Here is an 18,152-nt window from a genome sequence, read left to right on the forward strand (position 1 = left end):
ACAGAGAATGAGCCTTTATAAATATAAAAAAAAATTTAAAAAATGCAATAAAAGTATTATGAATATCTTGACCAGAGTGGAGTAGACTTTCATATTGGTTTGAATAGCTTGCCAATTGATTTCATTTATTAATTGTAAACGAAACTCTGCAGATTATTTTTCTTTGTTTCATTCTTGAGCTGCTTGTAGCAGCTCTGCATTGGTATCAAATATTGTTTCTATCGTAGAAAACAAAACATATTAAGCAATAAATAGCAGTAAAACGTAAATTCAATAATATACTTTAATAAAAAAATTAGTTACATGATTAATTGTGTATTGTTTTATATTGAAGGTTATTCAATCAAATTATCATTTATTAGCATCTCATGAATCAGCTTGAACTGATTTGAAATGGAAACTTTTAGGTTAATGCTTAGAAGTTCATCACAGCAACTGCGTGTCGTATGAGATAACTGAAGATACAATAGGATCATAATTCCCTCAGTTCGAGACCATTACCGAAGATACATTCAAATCGATTCAGACCAACTGAAAGCCACCTTGAAGGAGGGTATTCTACTCTATAACACGGTTTCATAAAGATAAATTATACTGATTATTTGCCAATAAGCATGCTAATAATGATAATGACACAAATTAGGCAAAAACGTGATCTTTTTGCGTAGGTTCTTCATCAATAAGACTCGGTGACGTTTGTTCTCACTCTGTGATAATTTTGAGCATCGCCAATGAGATGCCGTAGCAACAGACAGTCTAGCTTTTGTTCTAGTCTATGAGTCATGGACTGACTGAAGATAATGTTACTGCCTAAGAAGGCAATTTACAGGCTCTATTGATTGCAGCTAAGGATAGACATTACTATTAATAAATTTATATTACGTCAACAGCGTCTCTGTCAAAGTAAAAGGACTTTAAACTTAACATAATCCATTATATAAATATAAATCTATTATTTGTTTGTTTATTGAAATATGTCACTGAAGAAACTTGAGTCGACTAAATCAGATATTCGTTAATAATAATCCAAACAGAGGGCTCAATAGTAGAAGCACTATAAATAAACAAAGCTAACATCGATGCCAAGTCGCGCTGTCAACACAAACTTTTCTCGCAAATGAAATATTAAACAGGAATTTATAAAATATATATATATATACAAATACGTGCACAAATCCATATACAAATACATACAGAGATGTATGATATAGCTGATGCGTAAGCTAATCGATTTCAAGGCCAGAATATTCCCAAGCCCAGCAGGCAAGGCAAATGTACATTATTTATTGTTATTATTATTGCTATCATTCTTGTTGCGGGACATTGCTTTTCAGGCGCTGGCTCATCCAAATACAAACACAGATATGTATGTATCTATGTACCTATGTTTTACTGAAATTCTAAGCGCACTAATTAGACTATGAAATGAGATACTTGAGTTAGATATACGGCTATTGCTTCTGTTCATTTGCAGGCGGCAGCGACGAGGGCTGCGGCTCAATTGAATGCTGAGACCAGTCCAGGAGGCACACACAGACACACACACATACACACACACATAGACACCCACATACATATCTATCCGCCATATACTATATACTTGATATACTTTAGGCGAGGCTGCCAGAAAGGCGAATACAAACTAAATCATAATAGTAATAGCCAGTAAGAGCAATCGGGCATAGCCGACTGCATAATGCACATTCTCATTGCATAAAAAGTTAAATTGGAGGAGCTGTATCTCTTGAAAAAGTCTATCTGCAGAAGGCGTCTTCCTCTAAATTAGGCCTACCTGAGAGAACGACATTTATATATAAAAGAAGACCATCTGTAGAAAAGACAGAAGAGGTGTATTCGCAGAGAAGGTCTCTCAGTGGACTGCCTATAGAGTAGAGCTGTATGTAGATCAAGCTTATAGAAGAGATAAAAATTATAATAGATATACTCTTTTCATCCGCGAGCGTCATAATAATAATATTAGTAGTAAGAGCAACAAATTGAGCTTGGCTACAGTCGAAGGCAATCACTGTTTGCTTTTCAGTAACTGTAAAGTGCCAAAGGAAATCATATTTCATCTGGCAATTAGATCCGATGAACTGTAAATCTTTTCCATTTTAATTACTTGACTTCGTTTCAGGCTGCTCATGAATTTTTGTATATTCTCCGAGCAGATATATATGTATAAATTATATATATACTTATATATCACTTGTACACTGAGCATAATTAGTGTCTTCAAATTCAATTAGGCAAAATTGTGTCACGCGCGTGTTTTGCCACGTCTCATTGGACTGTGGAGTATTATTCTTATACCGAATGTGTACTATAAAGAATATTGGACTAATAGGGTATATTCTAATGAGTGTCTGTCTGTGTTTCTTGTTTGCTGCTTAACTGAATATAGTGAAATAAATGGTTGCCTTAGTCTAACTCTTAGCTAATTGACATTGAACTCAACTATGCATACGAATTTACTGCTAACAGAGCTGGAGCGTTCCACTAGACGAATTATTATTCCCGTGTATACTTTAAAAAAGTATATTAAATGATTTGCAGACGTGCATATTTTCAGATTCTTAAGGGATCTAAGTATGGGTCTAAAAATGGGTTAGGTGTCTTAAATGGAGGCGAGTCTGAGTTCTGCTTAAATTAAATTTATTTTAATCATTCTATATATACAATTTTTTTTACAAATAATTGTATATACATATATACGAGGTCTGTTCAAAGAGTATACCGAAATTTGGATTTTTCGCGATCTACGCATATTCGAATTTCGATTCTACCTTCGTTCTGCCTTTTAATCACAGTTTTCCTCAAATTTTCTGATTTTCAATTCATTTAAAATTTAAATAAGAAAATAATTAGTAAATATATATGTATATATATATCGTTATATATACATTATATAGCTAAGTATTGTGAATGATCTAAATGCAAATGTAAATCTGAATGTGTCTTGATTAAGACCGACACTTGTTGTTGCTGTCGCACTTGTTATTGTTGTTTTCAACACGCCGCACAATTTTGCATATGAGACGTTGGCAGCGACGCCAACGTCAACGTCAACACCGACGTCGGCGTCGCAACGGCAGCAGAAGAAAATCTGTCTGTGTCCCCCCGACGCGTCGGCCAGTGTGTCAAAGCGAGAGACAAGAATATACTTTATTCAGCATGCAACACGATGATCGCGCTTGCAGATGATAATGATCGTGGCAATGGCGATGATGATGGCATGCTGATGATGATCAACGCCTGCGACTTGAAACGCAGGCGTCGACGACGCAGCTCTGCGAGTTTTTGTGGATTTGGTTTGGATTGGATTGGCTTCTGGCACGAGCTGTCGACTCAGTTGAGTTCAATTTCTAGAACGGGAAGTGTCGATCAGTAGCCGTGCGAACGCGTGCCCGAGCCGAGAGGAGCAGCCAAAGGATATATAGATATAGATATACCCACGCACACACATATAAATATATATATATAGATAGGATATACAAATTATATATATATAGACTCGATAAGGATATTCCGTCGTGGCAAAGAACAGGAAAATGCCAACTATAACCGAGGATTGCATCGATGGCTTTCAACAGTATTATTCGCGGCCGCCGGAGATGCCCAAGAAGAAATCCATCAAGCAGATGATCTACGACGCCGAGGAGAACTCGTATTTCGGCAGGACTGTCGAGAGCTGGGGTAAGTCGAATCCTGCCCGCCTGCCTGCCTGCCTGCCTGCAATGCCCTAGAGTCTATCTGGATTTTTGCAGTTACGTAAAGCGCACTGCGCGTAAATCTTGATAAATGTCAAGCTGTGCCAGTTGTGGATTTAATCAAAGTCTTTTGTCGCCGCATTAGCGAGCCACACACACACACATACACACATATATATATATATGTATATGTATTTATATATCTAGTATGAGTATCGTAGGCAGCGGTTCGCTTTTATTGCTTTGGCACTTTTCACATCTGTGTTCCTCTGTGTTTGTTCTCTTTGACCTTTGGCGGACACACACACACGCACACACTCATGTATCTGTGTGTCACATAGGGTACACTCGACCAATATGCCGGTCAATTATGTCATTATGCAATCAAAGCATGCACCATGGAAGTGCCACAGCAACAGCAGCAATAACAACAACAACAACTCATAGGAAAAATTCAGCATTTCAGCTGACATTGACTACTGATCAAAAATTTCATTTTTCGCAACAATTAAATTTCCATTTAAGCCCCATAAAAGTAGGCATATTTATTAATGAAAAAAAAATCTAAGTAATTTAATTTTGAAAAAAATTAAAGTATTTATATCGCATTATTTTTGTTTCACTTTAGCGCAATCACAATTTTTTTTTTTTTTTCAATATATAAAATTTTTTTAGCGCAATCACAATAGTTTTTTTTTTTCAATATATAAAAATTTTTTATTATTAATTTCATAATTTTTAGAAAAATCAAGCTCGATATCAGAGTTTTACCTTGATACCTTAAAAAATGAAAAAAAAAAATTTTTAAAAAGTATTTTATATAAAAAAACAAAATATATTAATTATTAATATACATTTTTGAGAAATTTTAAATTGAGTTCATTGTGCATAAACAAAATTTAATTTTTATAAAATTAAAAGTAGTTTTTACTGTAGATTTCTATTTCTACTTTACTTGCGTAAAGCTACATTTGATTAATTTATATATTTATCTATTGTTTAAGATGATTTTGGAAATATTTAACTTAGGAGGTCTGCAGAATTCTCCTTCAAAATCGAAACTTAAAAAAAATACATTCAAATTACAAATTTGACTAGATAAATATTAAATACAGAATGTTTTCTTAATTCTTATATACTTGTCTCGTAATACCCATATATTTCAAGCCAAATTTACTGCAAGCAGTCAGTGATAAACCTTAGTTTACCATATGAATAAATTTAAATAATAATGAAAACGAAATTCGACTTGAAGATGTATTGTATTTCAAATATGCCAGACAAACTGCGTTTATCCATACGATGCTTTGTTTTATACTATGTTGCCCACACAGCTTATAAACGGACTACAGTTACATATTTACAGATAGTCTTTTAATTGAAATATTAAACAACTACTTCGATATATGTATATTGAATCCAGTGTATTAAGAGATTGTGAAATAGAATCGCATTGTTTGTCTCTCAGATTTCTGATGGACAGCTTGGACACATTCTAGCAACAGGCTGCAACAATGCAAAAAGCTGTATTCTCTATTCAAGGGAAACGTTTAACGTTTTAGCCGTGAGCCATGAGCCATGAGCCATGAGCCATAGGCCACTTGGGTGTCACTCAGGGAAACGCTATCCATTATGCTAAATGGATGGCTGTCATTCAGAGCCAGAAGCGAATCCCCTATTCAATACAACGGACAATAGTCTGTACACCCACCATTCCACCCCAACTATTCCACTCACTCTCTTTCTCTCTCCCTCTCTTTCTGTTCTGTCGCTGTGTCCTCGCTAAATAGAGCCGGCATGTACACGATATCATGGTTTGAGTACTTGCTAATTGGACTACATCATTCTCTTGCTCCGACTCTCCTAGACAGGAGCTCTTAAATATTTCATAGAAGTAGAGCGGAACAACAACAACAATTTATAATATATTCAAATCTGGAGCTTGTCACACATTCCACATGCACACATACACAAACGCACACTCACACACACTCGTACGCACACTCAACCTCATTTTTGTCTTCCTGTCATGGCCTCACTCATATTCTATACGCAAATATTTGCCGTCTTTGCAAAAAAATAAAGTGAAATACAACAAACAAAAAAAGGAGTCAACGCGTAGTAAAAGCCGCATTTTACGAGCAAAACAACCCTTAGCCAAATGCCAGCAACCCCCAGTGGCAAGTGGCAAGCGGTAAGCGGCAAACGGGACTGGAAGGCAATAGAGTTGAATGGAGTTTTAGACAAACTGGTTAACGCGGTCACTCACTCACTCGCTCGCTTCCTCCCTCCCTCTCTCTCTCTCTCTCTCTTTCCTTCCACGACTCACTGTGCCGCGTCGCATCAAGCTGACTCAACGATACACAGAACTCTCTCTAGTAGTAAATGTAGAAGAGACAACGAAAGCGTTAAATATAAGTGTAAACAACGATCCTGCAATTTCAACAGCAACATAAGTGAGCGAGCGAGAGAGAGAGAAGGAGAGTGTGTGAGCGTGCTGGTGCGAGTATAAGATAGACCAAGCTCATCACTCAATTGAATTTGAGTGCAATTTGATGTGGGACTCTGCAAATTGGCTTCATGGCCACAAAGCATGCAACAACAACAATTGTATACAGAGCGACCACTGCAGGCTGCAGTTAACGGTGCATTTGCATTTAACAAATGTATTTAGATTTAGAGCTGGGACATGAAACGGCAGCATTTAAGTGCATAGAATATAAACAGATCACTGAAAGAAAAGTATATAAACATTAAACAATTTTATATATATATTCCAATATATATAAATCCATAATTATTATTTGTTATTTGATAACTTTAAATTATATTATATCTAGTCTAGTTCAATCTTATAATTATATCTTATATACTAACTGCCATCTTATACTACTCTAATACATATAACATTCTTTAGTAAGAAACTGAGTCAATTATTTATTTACACTCGAAAGAATTCCGTTCAGTTTGTTGCAGACCTGCATTGCAATGAAAGATGAAACCACAGCAAATATATATATTTACAATAAAAATGATAAATAATAAATGAGAAATTCTAATGCAAAGCTGTTGCAACTGATGAATCATGTCTGGCATGTTCTATGAATCATTGGCTAAGTAGCACTATTCTTAAATGGAGCTCAATGAGAGTGAACGGTACTTTAATTTCGCTCAGTGTAGCACTCACTCAGCGCTGAATAATTTGCGTAAAACGTACAACAGAAACTGCAGCTAGCAAACAACCATAATTTACGTTGCATGCGCCTAATTAAAACAACTACAACAACAACGACAACAACCATGCAACATCAATTACAATGGCAGGGCACGGCCCAAACCCAAACCCAAATCTAAAACACACTCGAAAATGTAAATGCCGCCAAAAAAAACATTTTGCACTCAAAACAAACTCAACGAAAGCACTGCTGATCCCACTCAAGAGAGAGAGAGAGAGCGAGAGCGCGAGAGGGAGAGAGAGAGGCACTGACTGTTGCGTTCCAGCCGCAACGAACTTAACTCAACTCGACGCGAACGTCGAACGGAACTCAGAGGCCAAGCCAAGTCTGTGCGCTGAGCTGTTTGGCGGGCTGCTCTATGGCCAGCCAGACTTCAGTTCAGTTTCAGTTTCAGTTTTCAGTCTGGAATTTGTTTTGAGCGTCGACGAAACGTTGCGTTAGCGGGCAGCGGTCGAATGCCAAGCGGGGCAATTTATAAAATACAAAATATTTATATAAATCCGATATATTAATAGGAATAGAAACGTAAATAAAATCCCAGCAGCAGAAGAGAAGAAATCAAAGATTCGCTTCGTGTTGCATTCTGAATTGTGGTTGTGGTGTGCGTTTCATAAAACGTGTACGAGATTTGTGTTGTGTTGTCTTCAGCTGCCTGGAAATAAGGTGTTGTACAAGTGTCTCTGTGTGCGCTTGTTTCTGTATGTGTGTGTGTGTGTTTGAAGTGTGTTATTGTTGTGCTGCGCTCTTTAGCAGACTTTAGTTTAAAATCACTTTTCTTTAGAGAATATGTTTCATTCAGCTATGGCTCAGTATGTCACGCCCAAAATGTGAAAGACACCAATACAGACTCGCACACACACACACAGAGTCATAGGCACGCATTTAACGCAGTTATTAAAGTAGCTGCCATAATAAGGTGTGGTTGTGTCGACGGCTTTAAGAGCGAAACCACTCAAAAAACTCAAACTCAAGTCGGCAGCTAAGAGATACAAAACCCAAATATCAATGCTGTGTATGTGTGTGAGTTTGTCAGAGTACGTGCTGGTTTGTGTAGTCGCATTTTGTTTTGTATAAAAAATAATTGTGCATAGGCAAAATAAAACATAAACATGAAGCAATACGTGCAAAAAGATACAAGATACAAATGTATCTGACGGTCAAAGCAAAGAAGATACAAAAACGCGACACGGCAGACAGCAGTCAGTCAGTCAGTCTTTTAGGCCAGCCTACCTCCCGCCCTCTCTCTAGTTTATCTGTTGCACTCGGTTAAGGCCAAGCCAGAAGATACTTGGCATTGTATCTGTCAGATACGCGTAGGTAGTTGCCCACAGCGAAGCGGCACTGCCTGCGGCTTTTGAGCTCGCATTGGAAAATGTGCTAAGGGCTGACACGAATATCCCGGGGTAGATATTATGGCCAGGACAAAAAGGCGCCAAAGTTCTCATGTTATTTTGTTGTTGCTAAAAGCGTCGGGAAGAGAGTGTACAGAACTTGATGGGGAAGCAAAACAAAACAGAGAGCCAGAGCGAGAGCAAGAGAGCGGGGAGGAGGGCGAGTCACAGAGGGAGAGGGGAGAGAGAGTATGAGTGCGTGGAAAATACGAATCAGTGTAGAAAAGTTGTAAAGTATGTGAAAAAGAACCCGAGTAAAAAGGTTACGAGTAAATCATAAAAATGTGTGTATACAAACAGCTGAAAGACCAGTAACCAATAAAACGTGTGGAATATTCAAATCAAAATGAACCAATAAAAAACGGAAAAGAAATATATAAATACAAACAAAGTATTGTGAAAAATATAAAATATTGTATTGTAAAAAGGATATGCAAAATAAAAATATATATGTTTCATATAACAAGCAAAAGCAAAGCTAATTAAATTTATGAAAATACATATATATAAATTTGTAATACATAAATACTTTAAATGTAAAAAAATAGAAATGAAAATACAACTAAACTAAATAATAATAATAATTAAAAAACACATATATTTAAATTAAATCAATAAATGAATTATAATGAATATGTTTCTGACTTACTAAAAAACTATATATGAAACACCTAGTAAAAATAAATATATCAAGTGTGTGTTATATCTTATAAACAGAAAACTAAAAAATTTAAAAAGAAATAAATACAAATCACATATTCAAATAATTCTAAAATTTCATATATTCTCTAGGTCCAACGTAATTTATAGTTCTTTAACCTAAACAGTACATATATTTATATTAAATTATTTATTGACATAACTGTACTTCATTTTTGAAGTATCGACAAATTTAAAAGTTAAAAAATAAATAAAAACAAAAACCACCCACCAAAATGTCGAAACCCGTTCCAATGCCACATACGGAGACACTCGACGAAATGCAACATTTACGCAAACCCGAACCCTTCAATTTCGCAAAATTTCTGTATAATACAGAGAACGGAACGGTAATGGGCAGAGATCGCGCCTCATGGGGTAAGTTATGCGGGAGCTATACCTATTATATATATGAAAAGCAATTTCCGGCTGATTTATTGATATCTTCATTTAGTTCTTATAATAGTTATTAACTTCAATAAATCTTCAGTTTGAGCTGAAGCCACTAAAACGTGACTTTGCAGCTAGTTGAAATAGGTATACACCATGAATAAATCAATCAGCTAGTTAATGACCCTAACGGAAAATAGAGTTATGAATTTTCTTTCTTTATTTAGTTTCTGTGATTGCAAAACATTTTAATTATATGTCGTTTAATTTACACCTGCTCTGTCGGCGTTGCCACCTGGCGCCAGCCCGACATACTTTCAACATGTTAGATGTACCATGGGTGTACTACCTGTCCATTGGGCAGGTGCTAAACAAACATGACGTTAAATAACTGATTGTTAAATCCGGCCAAGATAACCATCAAACACATTTCTCAGAGAAATTAGCAACTTGAAATGTCAAATTGCGCCAAATGCGAATAGTGTGAAAACTACATGAGAAATAATTTAGAAAATGCAGTCATATAATGTATATTATTTGAATATTTGCTTTATACAATTCATTGCTTTTCTTTTTTAATATTATGAAGATAATATATAAAATGCGTTAAAAATTGTAAAAATAAATATTATTAATAATACAATAAGAATGTTTTTTGGGATATTTTAGATAACATTTATAATATGCCTTGTATATCTAGAAGCTATTATAAAAATATTTAAAATCATATTTATATTTATATAATAATTATTTTTAAATATTTATATTACTTTATAGATGAATATATTTAAATTAATTAAAATACCCCATAGAAATATTGCACTTTCACCTTTTATATATTGTATATTTTTTCAAATTTACTTTTCAGGCTGATTATTTCATATTTCGAGTATTAATATTATTTAATTTTTGTATATATTAAATTAAAAATTAAATACAAAGCTCATATTTAGTATCATTTATCATATATAAACATTTCTTTCATTTTATTAGCTGTTTATACCAATTTTTTTACTTTATTTAATTTGTGTCTATATATTTTTTACCTACCTACCTACAACAAACCCTAGCCTCAAGCACACACTCAGTGCCTCGCTTAATACCAAACTCAAACTTTACTCTCACTGCTACTTCCAGTCGCTCTCTCCTTCACTCTCTCCCTCACTCTCTTTCAATTGCCAAAGATGTTGACCAAGTTGAGGTTATGTCCACAGCACGACGCGCCGTCTCAATGTGTGCGTGAGCGCACGATCCATGAAGAGAGCGGAAGTGAGAGAGACAGACAGCATTTGTTTACTTGCGCGCTCTTGAGCGTTTCAACGTCTTCGCTTACGTGTCTTATACTTGGGCTTGGATCTTATATTGCTTATGCTTCACAGCTCTGAGACAGTCTCTGGTTAAGCGCAGCAAGCAACGGTTCGATCATATACGACTCGGTTATTACGAATTGGTCAGTCTTAAGAGTTGCCGCTCAGACTCCGCGCATTATCAATTAAGTGTCTATCCCATTGCCGCCTCTTGGTTCAGCTGAGTCGCGTCTTTAAGTGCTTAATTTAATCAGATCAATTGACGGGGCGACATTTCTTGTGTCTCTATGAATCTTTAATAATTCTTATGTGACTCTAATTCTATTTGCTTTGATATGGTTAACTAATTATTTATCTCTCACTCTCTCTGTCTTTCTTTTATAGCTAAGATCGGCATATTCTATATAATTTTCTATGGCGTGCTCGGCGCCTTGGTGGCCATATGCATGTGGGCCTTTTTTCTAACTCTGGATCCGCGCATACCCAAATGGAAATTGGAAAGCTCCATCATTGGCACAAATCCAGGTAAGCTCCATAACTTATGTATGAATCTGTATATAAATTATCTTCTATTAACATATATTCGAATTAGGTCTCGGCTTTCGTCCACTGCCGCCCGTCGACAATGTGGAGAGCACTTTGATCTGGTACAAGGGCACTCAGTATGAGAACTACAAACATTGGACGGATTCTCTTGATGAATTTCTGGAGGGTAAGGCTCTGAGCATTGTTAAATAGGTCTCGCATGTTTCTAGTTAGTGTTACAAATGGTCATGAGCTGCTTTCTTGTTGTTGTTGCCAGGACATTTATTTATTGTTTTAGAATGGGGTGCTTGACGACACGCAACGTGTTTAGCATTTATTTTAATTAAAATAAAATATCGACTTTTTAGCCAGACACAAACACATGGCTTATGCTCAGGGGTTTATTGGGGTATAGAAATTGGGGTCGTTACTAAGAACATATCGAATAAATAATGATGACAGATGATGGCAATATGTTAGGTCAGGGTACACACAATATATCTATCTCAAATTGACAGGGACAAAGGTCAGTTATGAGATTGAGATAAATAAATGATAAGAATTTTGACCAAAGCAACCTGCTGTTAAAAGGCGTTATCTTAAAACTTTATAGATATCAAGTATATCTATTATAATAGGATTCGTATGATATCTCAACTAGTCGATTTCAATGCTCATCTGGTGTTTATTTTATTTTTCGCTCAGTGTACAAGGTCCCTGGCTTGACACCAGGACGTGGCCAGAACATCTACAATTGCGACTACAATCAGCCCCCACCGAGAGGTCAGGTGTGCGATGTGGACATCAAATCCTGGGCGCCTTGCACCAAGGAGAACAACTACAGCTACCACAAGAGCTCGCCGTGCATTTTCCTCAAGTTGAACAAAATCTACGACTGGAGGCCAGATTTCTACAACAACTCACAGACCCTGCCCGCAGACATGCCCAGTAGTCTGAAGAACCACATATCCGAATTGGAGAAGACAGATCCAATCAAGGTTAGGATGACTATATAATACAGATTCCAAAGATTATCATTTTTCAAATTAAAAATATAATTTTATAATATATTATATATTATATATAATAATAATAACACTAATATTTTTTCAATTTCTACTATTACTGGAAATATTTCAATTATATCCTTTATATACAAAAACTAGCTAAATACGATTTGGGTATCCTGCGAGGGCGAGAATCCTGCCGATCAGGAGAACATTGGCGTTGTCAAATACTATCCGATTCGCGGCTTTCCCGGCTATTTTTACCCCTATCAAAACTCCGAGGGCTATCTGAGCCCCCTCGTCGCAGTTCACTTTGAGCGCCCAAAGAGTGAGTATATATATAATCTATATCTATATAATGTTAGTTATGCCATATGTTTCGATTTTCTCCAGGCGGCATCATCATCAATGTGGAGTGCAAGGCCTGGGCACGCAACATCAAGCATGATCGCAAGGACAGAATTGGATCGGTGCACTACGAGCTATTGATTGATTAATTGGCTCGATAAACTATATATATATATATATATAGCAAGTAATAGACGCTCGTTTGTCTAATGTAGAAGGAAAGACAACAAAAACAAAAGAACACCAAAACGAGAAATCATATAAGAATCAAAGAAAAGATTATTCTACCACAACAAATTACACCGAAGTAAAAATTAAAGTTAAACAGAGTTAAATATAACAGTAAACATTTTTGGATACAAGACCATTTTTGAATGTAGCTTCTTCTTATACAAAATAAATAAATAAATATATATATATATATATATATATATATATATATATATATATATATATAACACACAAAATAAAACAAAAACATTTAGCATAAATTTTGTCTACCGCCTAAGCGGATTTTCTTGAAATTACGAGCGATTTTTGCATATATACATATAATGTAATATATATATATGTATATTGATATATATTTATATTATAAATAAAACCTAATTGAAACTATGATAATTTTTTAAAATTCATTATAGTGCTGAATGCTAAAATGCTAGAAATGCCGTTTTGTCAAATGAAAATGAGAAGAAAATTCCAATGTTAGCCAAGTACGAATCTCATTTAGCGCTGTTCCAAAAACAAAAACCAGACAAATTTACATGTTATTATTGCTAATTTTAAATTACAATTAAACTGCCATGAAAAAGAAAAAAAAAAAAAAAACGCAAATAAAAATAGAAATAAAGGTAAAAATTTAAAGAACCAGCGACCATTTTTTTAGGAGCCTCAAAAATAAAATGGAAATCAAATATATATTAAATACATATTTACAACTTTTGACCAAAAACTAAATTAAAACCTACAGCTGACCAGATTTTCGGAGCCAAAAACAAATTAAAAAAGATATTTTCCATTTACTAAAGAAAGAAAAGAAAAAATACAACAAACAATCTAATATACAAAAACAATCTTTTATATACGGCAAACTATATATATAACATTTTTGCATACCTTTACATATTTAAAATTTATATATATATACACATAAACATATATATGTGAATGTATATGTATCTGTATGTGGTCCAATATTAAGCTAAACTACACAAACACAATCACACACAACAAACTCTCAAGTTGGTCGAAATGCGAATATGTAACAATCAAAGACGAAGAAGAAGAAGAAGCGGAGCAACAAAAAAACCAACAACAGCAAGAATTTTACAGCGTTTAGTTTTTAAGCTAATGTTAAATACAACAAAAAACACAACAAACACAGAAACAAGCAAAACTCTGATTTGGCTAATGTAAAAACAAATTCATTTTCAAACTGTTCTCAATAAAAATGAGCGATACAAAAATAAATCTAAAAGCATTTTATTTTATCAAATATTAAAAAAATTAAATTCAATCTTCTTAAAATTTTTAAAATATTTATTCAATAAATTAAATTCAAGAAATCATAAATTCTTTAAAATTATAATATATAGATAGTTGTCATATGTCATTTTACGTACAATAGTTGATATTCGACTATTATTGGATTGGAAATATGAGATATAAGAGTTAAAATGTAAGATTAGATATACGATATTTTTATCGATTATAATGATCAAGTTTTTTAGCTATTTATTTGTTTAGCTTATACAAATTTAAATAAAGAAGTATCGAAATCTATATCGATTAGGTGAGTAAGCTTTACCTGAAGAATTAGCATTAAAATTCATCACATTTTATTAATTTCGTCTACGAAGTATTCAAGTAAATATTCCATAAAGCAGATATCTCTCTTGATAATGATTTGGTAGAGGAGCACTCACAATTTTAGTCATATGCCGTTATTTGAGTTATATAAACCTTAATTGTTGTCGCACTGTTGCGTAGTCACATTCTGCTTTTAGATAAGATAGAGAATACGACAATAGCAATAGTACTCGTAACCCAGATAATAATCACAAATCTGTTCAGTCACTTGCGTTTCTCGTCAGCAGAGTGAACCAAAATAAGATCGATACGCCAGTTCGCCATATGTATGTAATATACACATATATACATATATATTCCATATAGATATGTTATCAGACTTGATTTTTTCAATTGCGTCACTGCAACTCATTATAAGAAATCCCGTTACTTATTAATGATATATTTATTTATTTTCCAATCATATTTCAATAGCGTTTTCAGTTTTAGTGGGTAGCTTGAACAATTTGTATAAAGTCTACAAATTCGTCATACACTATATTTCTATATTTTAAAATACTTCATTTGTTATTACCATTTACTGTTTACCTGTTAGTCGATCTCAGCTAATACAAGCCTACTTCATATTTTTCTACAACCGTAGGTATTTTTGTTATTCATATTCGTATGATCTAAATTGATTTGATCTACTGGTTCTGCTACATTGTCCGATATGTTTCTTCACATAATCAATACTTAGGTGTTAAAATTGAAGCAGCTGAGCTAAATTGTGGCACTTGAAATATACCACTCATGGTAACAGGTTATTTCTGGAATCAAGGCAATACACAGATTGCTATCCGATAATGGTGTCAAAGTAAATAACGTATTTTGTATACAAAATTAATTTTGATTGCGATTATCGTCATCAGAGGTTTGAGCAGAAATCTTTCTTTCATAAAATAAATTACAATTTCAGAGCAGAAATCGAAATTATCTAAAATTTGTATTATTTTATATAAAATTACATAGAAATCTAAAAGAAATTGTAGCACGTGATTTATAAAGATGCAAAGAACTCAAATTAGCTTTCTTCTTCTGATATTTTAAGCTCATCTTAAGCTCAAGTCACAGCTTGCTGTATTCAGTACATAGCAAAGCTACATATTTTGCGATCAGATCGCTAGACTGTACTAATTGGCAGCTAATTAGCTAATATACAGCCGCTTGGCTGACTGCAAATCAACAAAGTACACAACGAGCGTATAGCGAAAATAAAAATCTTTTTTACAGAGGAAAAATCAAAAAACTTCGCTTTAATGAGGAAGCATCATCCCATCGATAAGAATGCCTCTGCTACTGGAAAAATCACAACAGTTTCAGTTCGAACAAGATAAACCGGTTTTATTTCTCTTTCGTTTGTTAGATTTCACAAAGCTCACGTTACGATTCCCGAGTATTCCAACTCAGTGCTTCTATTTTATTTTTATTTTTATTTATTTTTTTTTTTAATTTTTGATTTACTTAAGTCAAAGTCGAGCTCAAGTCGAAGTTGAGCCTGAACAAGGCAATTCTTTATGACAGATTATGAATTGATGCTCAGCAAGTATGCTGTGACCACAAGCCAGTTTTAACTTGATCTCAGAGCACAGGGCTTTACATGTGCTTGCACTGAAATCTATTGAAAGTGAGCAAATTTCTGAAGACTGCTCTAAGTCTTGGCTGTTTCACAATAGCCTTTCCCTGCCACTTGCCCTTTAAGCATTCAGTTTCTTCTCTTGTTGCGCATATGCCATAAATGCTGGCAGGTTCCTGTTTGGATACCCTGTGCCCATGAAATAAAGAGTGGAATTCAGATTTCGGTACATCAGATACAAGCTGAGATTCAAATACATATACAGATACGTATGCAGACATAGATACAGATACAGATACAGATGCAGATGCAGATACAGATACCCATAGATATAATACATATACATCAAATATGTAAATATATTTTAATTTATTAGAATATTCCCTTTAAGTCTAATTTCATCAAAAACCTAACCATTTTTCTACTCATTTAAGTGATTCGTTTTTATCTAATCTGAACAATCTACCCAGTGCTACTTGTACAATATATGAACTCCTTATAAAAGCGAAGAGAGAATGCTTCTTTATAGCTGTCGCCAATGAGTTGCTAAGCGCCTCTAATGAGATACCCGTCATTTGTGGGGCATGAGGGTGGTATAAAGCGCTGTCAAGTATAATTTAATAAATTTATGATGATTACAACAATGAAGCGCAAAGATTGAAAGACTGCAGCGCATCTACACACATACGTACATCCACAAAAGGCAATCAGATTGTGGGAGTTCTCTAGGAGGGCGTGCCCCAAGGGCAACAGCCAACTGCGGGAATGTGTTGGGGTTGTGTTGGCGGAGTCATATACTTATTTGCAATGACAACGCTCGAGAGTTGAACTCGAGTTACACTCGGAAATGCTCGTTTATGCGAATTAATAATTCAAAATTGCTTTGACACTTAGTAACGGCTTTTCACATGACCCGATGACTAATACAAAAGCCCTTGATGCAAATAATAGCAACAACAAAAAGGGCAATTTTTGAGGGTGCACGCACATAAAGAATGTTTTTCATTTTCGCATTTATGTTTTGTTCTTTATGTACACCGAAGCATAATAAAGCAAACACAAAAGCTTATACACGTACGCACACACACAAACACATGTTTACGATAAACGAAAATGCTCCCAAAAATGTGTTTTGACATAAAAACACAACAAAACACAATGTTGGCGCTCCCAGAAAAGACGAAAGAAAAAAACACGCACACACCTACATATACAAACAGACGAACTAAAACAAAGATAGAAATCAAGCTATGTGGAGAGTGTGGAGCGCCTAGCTGAGCATACGAAAAGGCAATGTACTCTCCGCACATGTTAATGTGTTAGTGACTATTGAAAAATAGGAGAGTGCAAAAAGAGAGCAGAGCTTAATTTATATGCATTGCCACAGCACTCTGCGTGCTTTATTTTAATACACTTATATTTGAGAAGCAACAGTTATGCATTAGAGAGAAACAGGGGCGTAGTTAAGACAATGAAGATTCGGCCAGAACTATACTTTTAGAGTCCGGAAGGATTCGCACGTTAAACGCAGATGACATTTAAGTAAAGTAATTGTGTTACTTCATAACACAATTTCAAACTTCATTTCAGTTTCATCATATATAAATATTGTTTAATAAAATATATTTATGTAAATTACTAATATATATTTATATATTTTAATATTATATATTTATTTAAATCAGTAGTATAATGTGTTCACTTACCCGCTGCAGCGCTCCTGTAATTCACCCTGCCACCCAGCTGTCTGGCCACTGTCTGCAGACAGTCCGTTCGCATAGTCACAAAGCATGAGACAGAGAGAGAGAGAGAGAGAGAGAGAGAGACAGATTGCGCGAGGCGTTCGCAGTACTAGCAAAAGCAGCCATCATAACACAAATTTCGGATGACGCCTGCACCACCCACTCCTCCCCAATATATAGAAGCTTTCTGTTTTGGCGGCTTAGTTGTTTTTGTTTTGTTTTTCCTTGTTGCTGTCAAAAGCGTTCAACAGCTGTCTGTACGCGAATGCTTGAATACTCGAATACTCGTATCGCATACATGTAGCTTTCGCTGCACTTGTGTGTGTGTTGACTGAGAGGCGAGCGCTGCAAGTGTGCGTGTTGAGCAGCG

General features: G+C 34.8%; 1 protein-coding gene and 1 long non-coding RNA gene across 4 annotated transcripts in view; one reads left to right on the top strand and one right to left on the bottom strand.

Moving 5' to 3' along the window:
* The window catches only part of LOC116803985, a 35,581-nt gene extending 17,445 nt beyond the window's left edge, over positions 1–18,136 (bottom strand). The window contains exon 1 of the long non-coding RNA XR_004364025.2: positions 17,747–18,136. This is a non-coding gene — a long non-coding RNA (uncharacterized LOC116803985). The remainder of the gene's footprint in view (positions 1–17,746) is intronic.
* LOC6576283 (sodium/potassium-transporting ATPase subunit beta-2) lies at positions 3,366–13,098 on the top strand. 3 transcript variants are annotated; one of them, XM_032729390.2, is made up of 7 exons: positions 7,338–7,609; positions 9,130–9,414; positions 11,118–11,258; positions 11,326–11,445; positions 11,964–12,256; positions 12,425–12,593; positions 12,659–13,098. In XM_032729390.2, exons 2-7 carry the CDS (start codon positions 9,273–9,275, stop codon positions 12,760–12,762), a joined length of 969 nt encoding a protein of 322 aa, XP_032585281.1. In that variant the 5' UTR covers positions 7,338–7,609; positions 9,130–9,272; the 3' UTR covers positions 12,763–13,098. The 3 variants fall into 3 exon arrangements, with proteins under 3 accessions (XP_002002274.1, XP_032585281.1, XP_015020565.1); XM_015165079.3 differs by having other exon boundaries at positions 7,338–7,471; XM_002002238.4 differs by lacking the exons at positions 7,338–7,609; positions 9,130–9,414 and adding an exon at positions 3,366–3,696.
* Positions 18,137–18,152: the final 16 nt, after the last annotated feature.

Source organism: Drosophila mojavensis, unplaced genomic scaffold (assembly GCF_018153725.1).
Source record: "Drosophila mojavensis isolate 15081-1352.22 unplaced genomic scaffold, ASM1815372v1 contig_36, whole genome shotgun sequence".
Taxonomy (NCBI): Eukaryota; Metazoa; Arthropoda; class Insecta; order Diptera; family Drosophilidae; genus Drosophila; species Drosophila mojavensis.

Bases quoted from the DNA above. Each gene is read 5' to 3' on its own strand.
- LOC6576283 (XM_002002238.4), top strand. From the start codon at position 3,552: ATGCCAACTATAACCGAGGATTGCATCGATGGCTTTCAACAGTATTAT. The intron at 11,259-11,325 runs GTAAGCTCCATA...TATTCGAATTAG, and splicing joins CATCATTGGCACAAATCCAG to GTCTCGGCTTTCGTCCACTG. The intron at 12,257-12,424 runs GTTAGGATGACT...TACAAAAACTAG, and splicing joins AGAAGACAGATCCAATCAAG to CTAAATACGATTTGGGTATC.